Source organism: Gorilla gorilla, chromosome 1 (genome assembly GCF_029281585.2).
Source record: "Gorilla gorilla gorilla isolate KB3781 chromosome 1, NHGRI_mGorGor1-v2.1_pri, whole genome shotgun sequence".
NCBI lineage: Eukaryota > Metazoa > Chordata > Mammalia > Primates > Hominidae > Gorilla > Gorilla gorilla.
The window spans coordinates 10,322,918-10,339,005 of record NC_073224.2 but is presented as its reverse complement, the minus strand read 5'-3'; the positions used below and the strand labels follow the sequence as shown (position 1 = coordinate 10,339,005).

The window sequence follows — 16,088 nt, the reverse complement described above, 5'->3', positions numbered from 1 at the left end:
TGGGTTGGCTTCATTTTCAGGCAGCCCCTTTCCTCATATCCTCAAGATGGCAGAGACAGCCCATGGTCTTTCCCTTGCAGAGACAGATCACCAGGAAACAATACTTCTATCCCTAGCCATGAAACAGTCTTGAACTTTATTCTGATTTGATCAGCCAAGTCCCTGTTGGAACCATCACTGCCTAGCTTAGGCCTGAGACAGTGCTGCACCTCTACTACCAAAGGCCGGGCTGGCCTTCCCTAAAGTATATGTGCTGCGTGGGGGAGAGGTACGGATCTGAACCAAAACGAGGGCTGTCCAGCGTCAGCGAATATCTCCCGCAGTCCCCGTGCCTCCAACAGGAGGCAAAGCATCAATCCCTCCCTCTCGCTCCTCTACTGCAAATTCCCTCAGCAGCCTCACAGGTCTTAGGCTTGTCTTAGCTACTTCTTCATCTACTTTTTTGCTTTCTTAATTATTTTTCTTTTCTTTTTTCTTTTTTTTTTTTATTTTATTTTTTTTTAGATGGAGTTTCGCTCCGTTGCCCAGGCTGAAGTGCAGTGGCATGATCTTGGCTCGTTGCAACCTCCGCCTCCCGGGTTCAAGTGATTCTCCTGCCTCAGCCTCCTGAGCAGCTGGGATGACAGGCACACACCACCACACCTGGCTAATTTCTGTATTTTTAGTAGAGATGGGGTTTCACCATGTTGGCCAGGCTGGTCTCGAACTCCTGACCTCAAGTGATCCTCCCGCCTCAGCCTCCCAAAGTGCTGGGATTACAGGCATGAGCCACCAGGCCCGGCTGCTTCCTTAACTCTTGATCTCCTCTCTGTATCTTGCTTTGTCTAGCTGTTCTCTTCTCTCCATATTCATCCAAACATTTGCTTAGAAGTACCCGGAAGCGTGGCGTTGAATGTGGTACACCTTGAACGAAGGGTGAAGAAACGAGGCAGAGTGACTTAGTAGCACGTGACAGCACACAGTTTAAATTTTAATATTAGCCCATTTACAAAAAACAGCTTATATAATAGTCATTCACATACCTCAACACTCACCATCCCCTCCCCACTTTTTTTCTGGAGACAGGGTTTCACTGTCACCCCAGCTGGAATGCAGGTGGCATGATCACAGCTCACTGTAGCATCGACCTCCTGGACTCAAGGGGTCCTCGCGCCTCAGCCTCCTGAGTAGCTGGGACCACAGGTGCATGCCACCACACCCAGCTAATTTTTTTTTTTTATTTTTTGTAGAGACAGGGCCTGGCTATGTTGCTTAGGCTGGTCTCAAACTCCTGGGTTCAAGCGATCCTGCCACCTCAGCCTCCCAAAGTGTTAGGATTACAGATGTGAGCCACCGTGCCCAGCCAACATTCACCCCATTCAAGTGTGCAATTCAATGGATTCTAGTATCTTCACAGTGCTGTGCAACTATCACTCCTATCTACTTACAAAGCATTTCCATCATCTTGAAAAGAATCCCCATGTCCAATAGCAGTTCCCCTTCCCCCACCGTCATCCTCGGGCAACCGCTAATCTTCCTGTGTGTCTGTGGATTTGCCTCTTCAGGGCATTTCACATAAACACAATCATACAATATGTGGCCTTCTGTGTCTGGCTTCTTTCATTTAGTGTAAGGCTTTTGAGGTTCATCCATGTTGTAATGTATATCCTTAGTTCATTCTTTTTTGTTAAGCTCACAAATAAAAAGCCTCACTTTTCATTTGAGGCAAGGAGACTGGCTACAGGGATTACAGTTCCAGCAGTCAAAACGCAACTCCAAGTGGCACTATTTGGACCGTAGGTTTTGCTTCATTTTGGCTGGAAAAGGGTATTCAGGATGTACTTCTCCCAGCTGGACAAGATAAAGGGCAAAGAAAACTGGAAGAGATGTCTCGTCTACACAAACTGCTCTTTGGACACAGCATCAACCTGACCACACCCGTGCTGGCCAGTCTGCAGGTTGCTGACCCGCCGTTAAGGGACACAGGCCATACTACACTTGCTAGAAAAACTGAGGCGGGAAAAAGAGGTGCAAGGCACTTGGGGAAGAGCAGGTACCTATAGCTTTAAAGCTCAGTGTTGAAGGGGTAATCCTTGCAGGAGGCACAGCTCACCAAGACACAGACCCTCCCGTTCCTGTTGTAGCTGACTACGGTGGTCACATCAGGCTGCTCAGTTGAAAGTCAAAGTCCTCCAAGTTTTCAGCAGTGCGTTCCAGCATCACCACCGAGATGATGATAGGAATTACCACCAAATTCCTATGCATGGGAAACCAGATCAGAACCTGGGCTGCGTTTTTATTTGTTTATTTTTTTTACTGTGCTTGGCTGTGATTGCTTTGGTGCTGGGATCCCCCAGACCTGCCACGAGAGCTGAGGGGACTATAGGCAGTCACCACCTTGCCTTTGGATTGGCAGCCCTGGATTAACTTCTCCTGAGGTGGGTGCAGGTGGCACTCACTCTGGTTAACCACTGTTTTTAAGCCAGGTTTCTTTTTTTCTGTCTGTCCTATATATATATATATTTTTAGAGACAGGGTCTCACTCTATCACTCAGGCCTGGAGTGTAGTGGCATGATCATAACTCACTGCAGCCTCGAGTTCCTGGGCTCAAGTGATCCTCCCGCCTTGGCCTCCCAAAGTGCTGGGATTACAGGCTGAGACACCACACCTGGTCTTAAGCCAGGTTTCTTTACCGTCTCTTGGACATGGCTGCAGTTGGAGATACCAAAAGCTTTCACAGCCCTTCATCCACCAGCTCCTCCATGTGGCCACCCGTGTGTCCATGAAGTTGGTGTCACTAGGTACCACGTTGTCTGTCCCATCCAACAGGAAAAATAGCCTGTTGGCCAGTGAATAAGGTAGGGCTCCAGGTGGTCCCCTGAGGGTCTTCTGGCAGGCTCCTTTACCAGGCTCTTCTCATGGTATGAGCACCGCAGCTTGCTGACAGTGGCAACGTTCTCAAGCTTTACAGACTCCGTCACTTGGCCTGGAGGGGAATTCTAGGTGTCCAGCCCCAGGACAGGCATTTTGGCACCATGATTGAGCACGATATGGTGAGCCATCCTCACAGGATTAAGAAGAATTCTGGACAGAAATATAGTTGTAATTAAGCGTCAGTCAGCCTGCACTTGGACCCACTTCCTTGTAACCAACAGTGACGTAGCACTAGGTAACATTTGCATCCCCGTTGTTCCTAGAGATACGATTTCTGACCTTAGAATCACAAGGCTTTTGTTTAAAATAGATGGGATCTCTGACATTAGAATCATAAGATTTTTGTTTAAGACTTGCTTAAGATGTTTTTCAGATCCTGAATTCCAGCAAAACAGCCGACACCAACCAGTTTGAAGACCCCCACAGAGGAATGTGATCAGCATGAAAATACAGCTCCATCTCCCTCTCCCATGACTCCACCCTGCACACTTCGACCAGTCAACCATCTCCACACTCCAGTCTCCACTCCCAAACCCTTAAAAACCCCAGCCCCAAACTCCTCAGGGAGATGGATTTGACGTTTCCTCCGATTTCCTCCTTCGGTGACCCTACGATGAAACCTCTTTCTCTGCTGCAACCCTATGCCTCGGTGTGTTCACTTGCTGGTCCCATCCAGCGATGGACCCATCGTGGTCACCGTGGCTGGCCAAGCCTGCTGTGCTTCACAGACCCCACTCAGGATCACACCACTTCGTTCCACTGTTTGGAGAGGCCATGTTTGCTTATCCCTGCATCAGCTGATGAGCATTTGTGCTGTTTTCACTTTTTGGCGATTACAAAAATGTTGCTATGAGCATCCGTGATATTCGCCCATTTAAAAAAGTGTTTTTCACCATTACTGCTGTGGGAAATTTCTCCCTGGCTCTGTCCTTTCTTTGTAGCCCAGCCTTCCCCCAGGTTTTGGCTCTCCCTCTCTGGCTGAATGTCAGCTCCTTGCCTCACCTCCTAGAGCAATTCCACTCTCCCACCTCCTGCTGCGGCATTTCCAAAGCCTCTGCTTAGCAAGGGACCACCCATTCTGCACCTCTCCCCTTAGGGCTGCAAGCACCTGCACAAACTTGGTGGTTATCATATGCTTCAACCCAATCAAATTCTCTCAGTTTTCCATCAGCAATCTTTTTAAGCCAAAGGGAAGGCAAGGACTTGATCTTCACATCACATGAATCATGACACCTACCTTAGAAGGCAGAAGCAACTATAGTTGGAATAGCAATTGTTTTTCAACATGTGGGATGATATCAAGGCTCTTTCCTCCCCATATGTCCTGTCCTGTTAGTGGCTGGGGCTGAGGGTTTTCCCAGGAAGCCAGATTGTCCTCAGAAGTTCAGCAGGACCCTAGGGCTTCCACAGATAGTAGGACTGTTATCAGAAAGAAGTCTCAATCCAGATGCTGAGAGAGGGTTCTTGGATATCGCCCAAGAAAGAATTCAGGGGGAGTCCATAGAGTGAAGTGAAAGCAAGTTTGTTAAGAAAACAAAGGAGTAAAGAATGGCTACTCCATAGGCAGAGCAGCTCCGAGGGCTGCTGGATGCCCTTTTTTTTTTTTTTTTTTTTTTTTTTTTTTGAGATGGAGCCTCGCTCTGTCGCCCAGGCTGGAGTGCAGTGACACAATCTCGGCTCACTGCAAGCTCCGCCTCCCGGGTTCACGCCATTCTCCTGCCTCAGCCTCCCGAGTAGCTGGGACTACAGGTGCCCGCCACCATGCCCGGCTAATTTTTTGTATTTTTATTAGAGATGAGGTTTCACATGTTAGCCAGGATGGTCTCGATCTCCTGACCTCGTGATCCACCCGCCTCGGCCTCCCAAAGTGCTGGGATTACAGGCGTGAGTCACCACGCCGGGCCGGTTGCCCATTTTTATGATTATTTCTTGATTATATGCTAAACAAGGGCTGGATTATTCATGAGGGAAAGGGGTGGGCAATTCCTGGAACGGAGGGTTCCTCCCCCTTTTAGACCGTGTAGGGTAACTTCTTGACATTGCCCTGGCATTTGTAAACTGTCGTGGCGCAGGTGGGAGTGTCTCTTAGCATGCTAATGCATTATAATTAGCATATAATGAGCAGTGAGGTCGACCAGAGGCCACTCTCATCACCATTTTGGGTTTGGTGGGTTTTGGCCACTTCTCTACTGCAACCTGTTTTATCAGTAAGGTCTTTATGACCTGTATCTTGTGATGACCTCCTGTCTCATCCTGTGACTTAGAATGCCTAACAGGCTGGGGACGCAGCCCAGCAGATCTCAGCCTTATTTTACTCAGCCCCTCATCACTCTGATTCAAATGCCTCTGACATGACCACGCAGATTTGAGAAACAGGCCCTCAGCCAACCAGACTCTGGCTCTACGACACACTTAATACTGTGAAAAGAAGATTACGGGTCATAGTCACAAATACCAGGGGTGCAAAACTTCAGATTAGAAGACACTTGTCAGACTCAGAGGCTCATCCACCTCCACGGAGATCATTATCACCACAAGCTCTTCAGACAGGTATGGAGGTTTTCTAAGGGATATTTTTATTTTCTGGATTGCAATTTTGTTTAGGAAGAGATGAAAGTGAGGATCAACTACTTTGAGGATTGTACAACTTTGTAAATTGCACAAATATGACGGCATATTTATATCTGCCTGCATTTGTGAAAACAAACTTGTCAAGGAGCTTATTTCTGGAAAGGGTCAATGATTCTAGAAAAAAAAAAAAAGATAAATATGAGACCCTTCAGTAAAAAGAAACTTACTCTAGGGAAGTTTTTTGTTTTTTTAAAGAAGCAGTATTCACTTGTGTTTTTAAAAAGGAACATGGATTTCAACAATAATATAATGAGTAAAGCATCTGTTTCGTTTATGAAATTAGACCTATTAAAGAACAGAATCAGTGAGGGTTAAGGTAGGATGAGAGTGACAGGGAAAGAAAATGGAAGGAAGGCTAGGCACGGTGGCTCACGCCTGTAAGCACAGCACTTTGGGAGGCCGAGGCGGGCAGATCACCTGAGGTCAGGAGTTCAAGACCAGCCTGGCCAACATGTTGAAACCCCATCTCTACTAAAAATACAATATTTAGCCGGGCATGGTGGCAGGTGCCAGTAATCCCAGCTACTCAGAAGGCTGAGGCAGGAGAATCGCTTGAACCCAGGAGGCAGAAGTTGCAGTGAGCCGAGATCACACCACTGCACTCCAGCCTGGGCAACAAGAGCATACCTCCATCTAGGACAAAAAAAAAAAGAAAAGAAAAAGAAAATGGAGAGGAAAACAAAGACCGAGGCGCACCCAGGCCTTTTGAAAGTGAGGCTGTGACCCCCGTGCAAGCAAGAGCCCTGTGTGTGGCTCCCACGGTGCCTGCCACATACTAGCTGCTCAATAAATGGCTGTGAAATAAATGCTGATCACAAAGGACAGAATGGGAAAGATTAAGAGAGAGAAAAGGAAGTGTGGAGGAGTACAAGCAGAAATAACAGCCTGGGCACAGTGGCTCATGCCTGTAATCCCAGCACTTGGGAGGCTGAGGTGAAAAGATCATTGAGGCCAGGAGTTTGAGACCAGCCTGGGTAACAAAGCAAGACCTTGTCTCTACCAAAAAGTCAAAAAAAAAAAAAAAATTAGCCAGGGTAGTGACACACCTGTAGCCTGTACTTGGGAGGATGAGGTGGGAGGATCACTTGAGCCCAGGAGTTCGAGGCTGCAGTGAGCTATGATCGCACCACTGCACTCCAGCTTTGGGCTATAGAGCAAGACCATATCTTGAAAATAAAATAAAAAATAAAAAAGAGAAGTAATAACCAATTCCACTAACGTAAGGCTTTTCCACTTACAAAACCCTCGCCATGACTTGATTCTTATAGTCAATCCACAGGGTAAGAAAGAGCATTTGTACAGAGAAAGCAATAACATTTATGGTGGAGAAGTGAAGTCTGTCACCAGAGGCCACACTCCTGGGAGGTGGCAGGGCCAGTTCTAGACGAGGACTTCCATCTGCCAGCCCCATCCTGACTGCATGACACCACGCTGCTTCTGTCTTCTGGAGGCACAGCCTCAAAATCGGGCCAGTGTTGAGGGGCCTGGGGACAGGGCTGGAGATGGGGCTCTGGGAGGCATCATCAGCACAGGGAAGATTTTCGGAACCATGAGACTGGTGAGACCACCAATGAGCGGCGGAGAGCGCAGATGGAGAAGAGGGGCCGGAGGACCGAGCCCTGGGTGCCCATCCTTCAGAGGGCATGGAGAAGGGATGGATCCGAGAAGGTGACTCGGTGGAAGGAACCAGAGGGAGGGAGTGGGGAGTCCTGGGAGCCGCGTGGAGAGTGTATCAGGGAGGGAAGGGGGCCACCCTGCCAGAATATAACAGTGCCTGATACCTAGTGAGAGCTCCAGAAATAAGAGCCCGTTCCTATTTTTATTAATGTCTTGTTGAGAGGAGGAGCGAGCAGTGAGTATGGTAAGAGCTAAATTGTCATGCACCACAGCACAGAGTAAAGAGCTGATGTCTCAAATGGATAAATCAAGAAACAGCAGAGCAAGCGCATTGAGAAAAGCAGAGGTGAATACCTCAAAAACCTCAAAATGGTCACCTCAGAGGGGAGGAGGACAGGTGTGGAGGGGAGGGGCAGCCAGGACAGGGGATTTTTAAAAATAAGCCTTTTGATATTATTTGCACATGTATTTCTTTGATAAAGAATTTTTTTTAATTTTTAAATTTTTGTAGAGATGGGCCCTCACTCTGTCACCCAGGCTGGAGTGCAGTGGCATGATCATAGCTCATCGCAGCCTCGACCTCCTGGGCTCAAGTGATTCTCCCGCCTCGGCCTCCCAAAGTGCTGGGATTACAGGCATGAGCCACGCACCCAGCCTGATAAAAAAAAAAAATAAGCTTCAAAGGACACAAAAAGAGGGCTTTTGCACATGCAGTTGTCTAAGGTGATTGGTGAATGGTTTTGGGGGGCTGATTGCAGAGCCCACCAGGCGGCAGGGCTGGCGTGCACATTCTCCAGGACCCCTCGTTCACACTCACTGTCCTGGACATCTTCCCTGCACTGCTAGGACACCTCGTTCTTTATTCACTAAGCTCTTTCCTGGCTCAGTGAGAGAAAATTCAGAGGCCCCAGCAGCAGAGGAGTAACAGGCTCCAGTGGAGAAGGGACCGGGAAGGAAGTAATTGGAAATCTCTCTTCCTCCCAGGTTCTATCTCCCCTGCTCACTCCCCACTGCTGAGGGTCGGTACAAAGGGGGGTGACACACTCCCACCCCATCCTTGTCACACTGTGATCTCCCCCAATGCATCAGTGCCTGCACCTTCCAGGCTCTGGAAAGACGATGTGCCCTTTCTGCTTTGGAAAATCACAGTTCTCAGAAGACCAACAGAAATGCATGTAGAAAATGATGGAAATTACTGGGTATCAGAGGACACGATGACCTGAATGAGTAAGAAGATGGTGGGGGCCGGGGGGTAGGGCGGAAGCCAGCTAGGACCTGATAGTGACAAATGCATAACTATTTGCTTATTTTCAGTGCCTTTTGCTTCAAATGAGAGGTTTCTGCTCTCCCACGGTGAAGTGTGAGGCATAAATCCTGCTTCATTATGGGGGACTTCCAGGGGGGTGGCACGGAGCCCAGGAGTCCCTGTGGCATGATGAGGGGGAAGTTGGGAAAGAGAAGCAGAAAGCAAATGGAAGGGGGCCAAACCCAGGAGGTGTGAGGAGGAAAGCCAAGGAAGACGAGGGGAGAGGGAATGATAAAAAGGAGGGAGAAGCCGGGCGCGGGGGCTCACACCTGTAATCCTGGCACTTCAGAAGGCTGATGCAGGAGGACTGCTTGAGCCCAGAAGTTTGAGACCAGCATGGGCAACATGGTGAAACCCCGTCTTTACAAAAAAAAAAAAATATATATATATATATGTGTGTGTGTGTGTGTGTGTATATATGTGTGTGTGTGTATATGTGTGTGTATATATATATGTGTGTGTGTATATATGTGTGTGTATATATATGTGTGTGTGTGTATATATATATGTGTGTGTGTGTATGTGTGTGTATATGTGTGTGTATATATATGTGTGTGTGTGTGTATATATATATATATATAAATTAGCTGGGCAGGGTGGCATGCACCTGTAGTTCAAGCTACTTGGGAGGCTGAGGGGGAGGGTCACTTAAGCCCGGGAGGTCAAGGCTGAGTGAGCCATGATCACGCCACTGCACCTCTAGGCTGAGCAACAGAGTGAAACCCTGCCTCAAAACAAAACAAAACAAAACAAAACAAACAAAAGGAATGAGAGGTAGGGTCTAATAGGTAGGAGGCTGGCCCAGGAACGAGTCGGGGTGTTATTCTGTGCACTGATGCAATGGGTTAACGCACTAGTTTCCTAAGCCTGTCAGGGTGAGTTGCCACAGAGGTGATGGCTCAAAACAGAAATCCAAAATCCAGGTGGCAGCAGGGCCACGCTCTCCTGCAGCAGGGCCACGCTCTCCCGCTAGGTCCTAGGGGAGGATCGCCCTCGCCCCTGCCTCTCCAGCTACTGCTGGCCCCAGGCGTTCTTCGTCTTGCAGCTGCGTCACTCCCGTCCCTGCCTCTCTGCCTTCACAGGACCTTTTCTCCCGCGCTTCTCCACGGTGTCTGTGTGTCTCCAATCTCCCTCTTCTTTCTCTTATAAGGACATTAGTCACTGGATCTAGGGTCCACCCTAAGTCCAGGATGATCTTATCTCAAGATCCTTAACTTAATTTCACCTACAAAACCCTATTTCCAAATAAGATCACATTCACAGGTACGGGGGGCCATGGACTGAATATGTCCCCCCAGAATTCCTATGCTGAAATCCTAATCCCCGTGTGACAGTATTTGGAGGCGGGGCCTTTGGGAGGTGATTACGCTGTGAGAGTGGAGCCGTCATGAGTGGGATCAGCGCCTTTATGAGAAGAGGCTGGAGACCCACCATGTGAGGATACGGGGGGGGAAGGTAGTGCTCGAGCCCAGAAGCAGGTCCTCGCCAGAACTGGCCATGCCAGCACCTCGATCTTGGATTTGCAGCCTCCAGACGGTGAGAGGCGACTGTCTGCTGTTTAAGCTCCCCGGTCTTGGCCTTTCTTATAACAGCCCTAAGTGGTAACTGATCTGGGTGCCCCTATTCAACCCTTGTTTTGACTTAGATGACATTCTCTACAGGGAAAATTTCTTAGGACTATTGGACAAAATATAAAGTTCTTTTCTTGCTTTTTGGTTTTGCAAAAAAAAAAAAAAGATGAATGGGTCAATGAGAACATCTGAAAAGTCTGGAGTATCACTGAGGAAATAGAGGGCGATTGAGAATCTGAAAGTGAATGGAAACCTACAACAGAAGTGAGATACGCTTTTCTGTTGTCACCTCATCGGACTGTGTGTGATGACACAAATGCCAATAGCCGGCAAACAGCGAGGAACCGAACATGATCCTGACAGTCTCAGGAGTGCCCCCGCTGAGTGATTTTTAAGTTGAATATCTGACTAAAATAAATAATTGTCTCATTTCTTTGTTGATTTAACCAACTCTGAAGCCTAAAAGACACGTGTGAGGCCCTGTGAGGGGAACCGATAGGAATGTGGGCGAATGGCGTCCTTGGAGAGTTCACGGTCTGATAGGAGAGAAAGATTTTATAGGAAATCACAGCCACAAGAAAGGAGCCCACACCCCACACGAGATGGCTGTGGGGGTTTGGGGAAGAAGATAGTGCATCCAGTTGCAGATATCAGAGAGGGCTTCCTGGAGGAGGTAGCACTGGAGCTGGGCATGGTAGGAGGAAGGATCTGAATGAATATGTGGTGAGAGGAGGAAGGCCATTCTGCGCGAAGGCAAAACAGACGTGGGAGGGGGCGAGCTCGTCCGGGAGTAATTAGTCGTTCAGTTTGGTTGGACCTTAGAGTCTGTGGACAAGAGTAGCGGAGGTGAAGCATAGTGGGGTTATTCTGGCGCTGGCTCCAGGAGGGCCTTGAAGGCCATGCAGAGTTGATGCCGCAGACCCATGATTCCGAGGTTGGGAGAGAAGGTCCAGCTCACAGAGAAGCTCCAGGGGCTGGAGATAGTCGGAGAGAGCTCCTCCAAAACGCCTGATGTGCCCCGGGACATCCCTCCTACCCTGGAACTGATGCTCTAGACAATGAGATATGCTAACACGCTCTGAGCAGGGAATGGCGCCGCCAAGCTGTGCTCCAGGAAAGAGTCATCTGTAGCTCCTTTTAAGACTTAACAGGAGGCCAGGTATGGTGGCTCATGCCTGGAATCCCAGCACTTTGGGAGGCCAAGGCGGGTGGGTCACCTGAGGTCAGGAGTTCGAGACCAGCCTGACCAATATGGCGAAACCCTGTTTCTGCTAAAAATACAAAAATTAGCCGGGTGCGGTGGTGCACACCTGTAATCCCAGCTACTCGGGAGGCTGAGACAGGAGAATCGCTTGAATCCGGGAGGCGGAGCTTGCAGCAAGCTGAGATCACACCACTGCACTCTCCAGCCTTGGTGACAGAGCAAGACTCCATCTGAAAAACAAACAAACAAACAAGAAAACCACTTAATGGGGATGGGACAAATTTCATGGGGCACTACTGCCATCTCCCCAGTTATGTGGAACTGAGGGCTGACCAAGCGGGGTGGCTGTGGGAAGAGGAAAGAAGCAAGCTGTGGGCTCTGAGCGCTTGCTAGTGAAGCAGGGACTGAGCTCTCTGGTGCCTGTGGGGCCGGGCACGGGGAGAAGCTTTTCTGGCTGGACGTTCACTCCTTGTTTGGGTTAAGATAATGTGTGTGCGATTGTCTCAGCCTCTCATCTCACAGGAGTTCCTAGTGCACTGCTGATCCCGAGGGTGCGCAGATCCGTGCTTGAGACACTCATCTGTTCTCTGATGCTCCTCCCTCATCTGTTCTCTGTTTTCCCTACACTGGCAGAGGGGAGGATGAATATCCACGGCCCCTCATTTGCTTCATTTGGATGACAGAAAGATGAAAATGTTTCAGCATCTCTTGTTGACATGTGAGCTGTAGTAAGGCCTGAAGAATCCTCTGCCCACCGAGAGCTGGGGCAGTGTGTGGGGTGTGGCAGAGACAGAATGAGACGGGAAGCTGGACATCCTGTGGACTCGTGTATCAGCTCAACTTCTACCAAGCAATCCATTCCTCTACTCAGGCCCCAAGTCTCAGAATCATCCTTGCCTCCCTTCTTTCTCCCTCTCCCTCCTCATCCAATCCGCCAAATCCTACCTTCACAATATGGCCAGTCAGCATGGGTGAACCTTGAGGACATTATGGTAAGGGAATAAGGCAGTTCCCAAAGGACCAACACTGTGTGATTCCACTTATCTCAAGTACCTCGGGGAGTCAGATTCCTAGAGACAGAGAGTGGAATGTGGATGCCAGGGGCTCTGGGGAGGGGAAAATGGGGGGTTACTGCTCAGTGGGTACAAAGTTTCAGTTCTGCAAGATGAAATGAGCTCTGGAGATGGATGGGGGTGATGGGTGCGTGACAATGTGAATGTATGTAATACCACCCAGTGTACACTCCAAAACGCTGAAGATGCTTTTATGTTGTATGCATTTTTATAATAAATAAATTATACAATAAAACCACCGACTTCAAGTTATGATCTCTCATTGGACAAGAGTGACACAGGAGAAGCATGAACAAAGTCCCCCACTACCACAAATTATGCAGTTGAGTTTCCTGCATTTGGAGAAATGGCAGGGGTCAGCCTACCTGGAGTGCAGTGGGTGAGCCCCACTCTGGGAAAACCATCTTCATGATCATGGCACCTTCCCTGCCAGGGAAGTATGTTATATGGACTTTATCACAGTTTTAAAAATACACCCACATATACATTTATCTCTATCATCTATATCTATCTATATCACTGATATCTATCATCGATATCTACCTATATCTACACCTAGATCTATATCATCTATCTCCAGTGCTCCTCCTCCATGGCTACTGGCCTGGTCCAAGCTGCCTTTATTTGTCATCTAGATGATTGCAATGACATCCTTCCTGGTCTTTGCCTCTGTAACTATGTTCCCAACATGTAGTCACAGTGATCTGAATGAAACATAAAACAGACGTGTCGCTGTTCTGCTCTGAAGCCTCCATTTGGCGTCTTATCTTTCTTGGAGTAAAAGCCAAAGGGCTTACCACGGCCCCCATGGGCTGTCCAGGCCGGCTGTCAGTAACCCTCTGCCATCACCTCGTACTGCTCTCCTCTGACTTTGCAGCCGCAGAGGCCCATTGACTTTGCTGTTCCTCACGTAGACCACGCCGAGCGCGCTCCTGCCTCGGGGCCTTTGTTCCTGGCATCCCCTCTGCTCTAAATGCCCTTCCACACAGCCTCCTGCCCAGGGCTCTCACTTCCTGCAGGTCCCAGCCCAGATTTCCTGTTAGCAATGAACCTTCCCCAAATACCCTAGGAAATAAGGATGCCCCTTGCCCCACCCCACACTCTCTGTCCTACCTGCCCTGCCCTTATCAATTCCTATTTATTTCCGCTAGAATGTAAGTTCCAGGAGGGCAGGTCTCTTTCCGTTTGGTTGGCTGCTGTATTCCTAACACCCAGAGCAGGGCCTTGCTTTTAGGCACTCAGTATAGTTGTTGAATGAGTATATTGAGACTTCCATTCCTTCAGGCAATAAATCGATCAGAAAGACAGAGGCCGCTCTAGGTATTTAAAGCAAGAAGAGATTTTTCTCTTTTTTCTTGTGAATTTTTGTGGGTACATCGTATGTGTGTGTATTTGTGGGGTCCATGAGATGTTTGGTTCGGGCACGCCATGTGAAAGGAGCACATCATGAAGAATGGGGTATCCATCCCCTCAGGCATTTGTCTTTTGAGTTACAAACAACCCAATTACACTCTTTAAGTTATTTTAAAATGTACAGTTATTATTGACTACAGTCTCCCTGTTGTGCTATCAAATAGTAGGCCTTTTTCATTCTATTTTTTTTTACCCATTACCATCCCCACCTCCCTACTCCCCTTCCCAGCCTCTGGTCACCATCCTCCTACTCTCTATGTCCATGAGTCCTATTATTTTAATTTTGAGAATACGTGATGTTTGTTTTTCTGTGCCTGGCTTATTTCACTAAATACAGTGATCTCCAGTTCCATTCATGTTGTTGCAAATGACTGGATCTCATTCTTTTTTATGGCTGAATAGTACTCCATTGTGCATATCTATCACATTTTCTTTATCCACTCATCTGTTCATGAACACTTAGGTTACTTCCAAATCTTGGCTCTTGTAAATAGTGCTGTGACAAGCAGCAGTGCAGACATCTCTACAATTTACTGAGTTCCTTTCTTTTGGGTATCTACCCAGCCGTGGGATTGCTGGATCATATGGTAGCTCAATTGTTAGTTTTTTGAGGGAGCTCCAAACGGTTCTCTACAGTGGTTTACTAATTTACATTCCCACCCACAAGGGTTCCCTTTTCTCCACATCCTCACCAGCATTTCTTTTGGATGTAAGCCATTTTAACTGGGCTGACATGATATCTCATTGTAGTTTTTTTTGTTTTTGTTTTTGTTTTTTTTGGAGATGGAGTCTTGCTCTGTTGCCCAGGCTGGAGTGCAGTGGTGCAATCTCGGTTCATTGCAACCTCCGCCCCTGGGTTCAAATGATTCTCCTGTCTCAGCTTCCTGAGTGGCTGGGATTACAGGTGCATGCTGCCACACCCAGCTAATTTTTTGTATTTTAGTAGAGACGGGGTTTCACTGTGTTATCCAGGCTGGTCTCGAACTCCTGAGCTCAGGCAATCCACCTGCCTCAGCCTCCCAAAGTGCTGGGATTACAGGCATGAGCCACCACGCCCGGCCCTCATTGCAGTTTTGATTTGCTTTATCTGATGATCATGGTGTTGAGCACCTTTTCATGTGCCTGTTTGCCGTTTCTATGTCTTCTTTTGAGAAATGGCTATTCAAATCTTTTGCTCATTTTTTGATCAGATTATTAGACCTTTTCCTATAGAGTTGTTTGAGCTCCTTATATATTCTGGTTACTAATCCCATGTCAGATGGGTGGTTTGTAAATATTTTCTCCCATTCTGTGGGTTGTCTCATCTCTTTGTTGATTGCATCCTTTGCTATGCAGAAGCTTTTTTACTTGATGTGTTCCCATTTGTCCATTTTTGTTTTGGTTGCCTGTGCTTGCAAAGTATTGCTCAAGAAATTTTTGCCCAGACAAATGTCCTGGAGATTTTCCCCAATGTTTTCTTATAGTAGTTTCACAGTTTTGTCAGAGGCGTTTGAATCAGAGCAACTCCATCTTGAATAGGATCTTGCTAACACGAGGCTGAAACCTACTGGGCTGCATTCCCAGACGGTTAAGGCATTCTAAGTAACAGGATGAGATAGGAGGTCAGCACAAGACACAGGTCATAAAGACCTTGCTGATAAAACAGGTTGCAGTAAAAGAGCCGGCCAAATCCCACCAAATACAAGATGGCGACGAGAGTGACCTCTGGTCATCCTCACTGCTACACTCCCACCAACACCATAACAGCTTACAAATGCCATGGCAATGTCAAGAAGTTACCCTATATGGTCTAAAAAGGGGAGGCATGAATAATCCACCCCTCGTTTAGCATATCATCAACAAATAACCATAAAAATGGGCGACCCGCAGCCCCAAGGGCTCTGTGTGTGGAGTAGCCTTTCTTTTATTTCTTCACTTTCTTCATAAACTTGCCTCCACTTTACTCTCTGGACTCTCCCTGAATTCTTTCTTGCACGAAATCCAAGAACCCTCTCTTGGGGTCTGGATCAAGACTCCTTTCTTGTAACAGTTTGAGGTCTTAGATTTAAGTCTTTAATTCATTTTGATTTGAATTTTGCGTATGGTGAGAGATAGGGGTCTAGTTTCATTCTTCTGTGTATGGATATCCAGTTTTCCCAGCACCATCTATTGAGACTGTCTTTTCCCTAGTGTATGTTCTTGGCACCTTTGTCAAAAATGAGTTCACTTTAGGTGTGTGGATTTGCTTCTGGGTTCTCTGTTCTGTTCCATTGGTCTATGTGTCCTTTTTAATGCCAGTAACATGCTGTTTTGGTTACTTTAGCTCTGTAGTATAATTTGAAGTCACGTAATGTGACTTCTCTAGTGTTCTTCTTTTTTC

At 47.7% G+C, this 16,088-nt stretch overlaps 1 protein-coding gene and 1 non-coding gene across 4 annotated transcripts in view; one reads left to right on the top strand and one right to left on the bottom strand.

The window, feature by feature from the left end:
- Positions 1 to 4,450, top strand: part of EFCAB2 (EF-hand calcium binding domain 2) — a 158,784-nt gene extending 154,334 nt beyond the window's left edge. Inside the window, exon 8 of one of the 3 annotated variants that reach the window (XM_055373945.2) lies at positions 3,288 to 4,450. In XM_055373945.2, the coding sequence (XP_055229920.2) occupies positions 3,288 to 3,328 (41 nt within the window). In that variant the 3' untranslated portion in view covers positions 3,329 to 4,450. Of the gene's footprint in view, positions 1 to 3,265 lie in introns of all 3 variants that reach the window. The other 2 variants (XM_055373940.2, XM_055373947.2) reach the window with 2 other exon arrangements.
- Positions 4,451 to 12,595: 8,145 nt separating this feature from the next.
- LOC115932659 (U1 spliceosomal RNA) lies at positions 12,596 to 12,757 on the bottom strand. Its single transcript, XR_004068883.2, has one exon. It is a non-coding gene; the product is annotated as a U1 spliceosomal RNA (small nuclear RNA).
- Between the last annotated feature and the right edge of the window lie 3,331 nt (positions 12,758 to 16,088).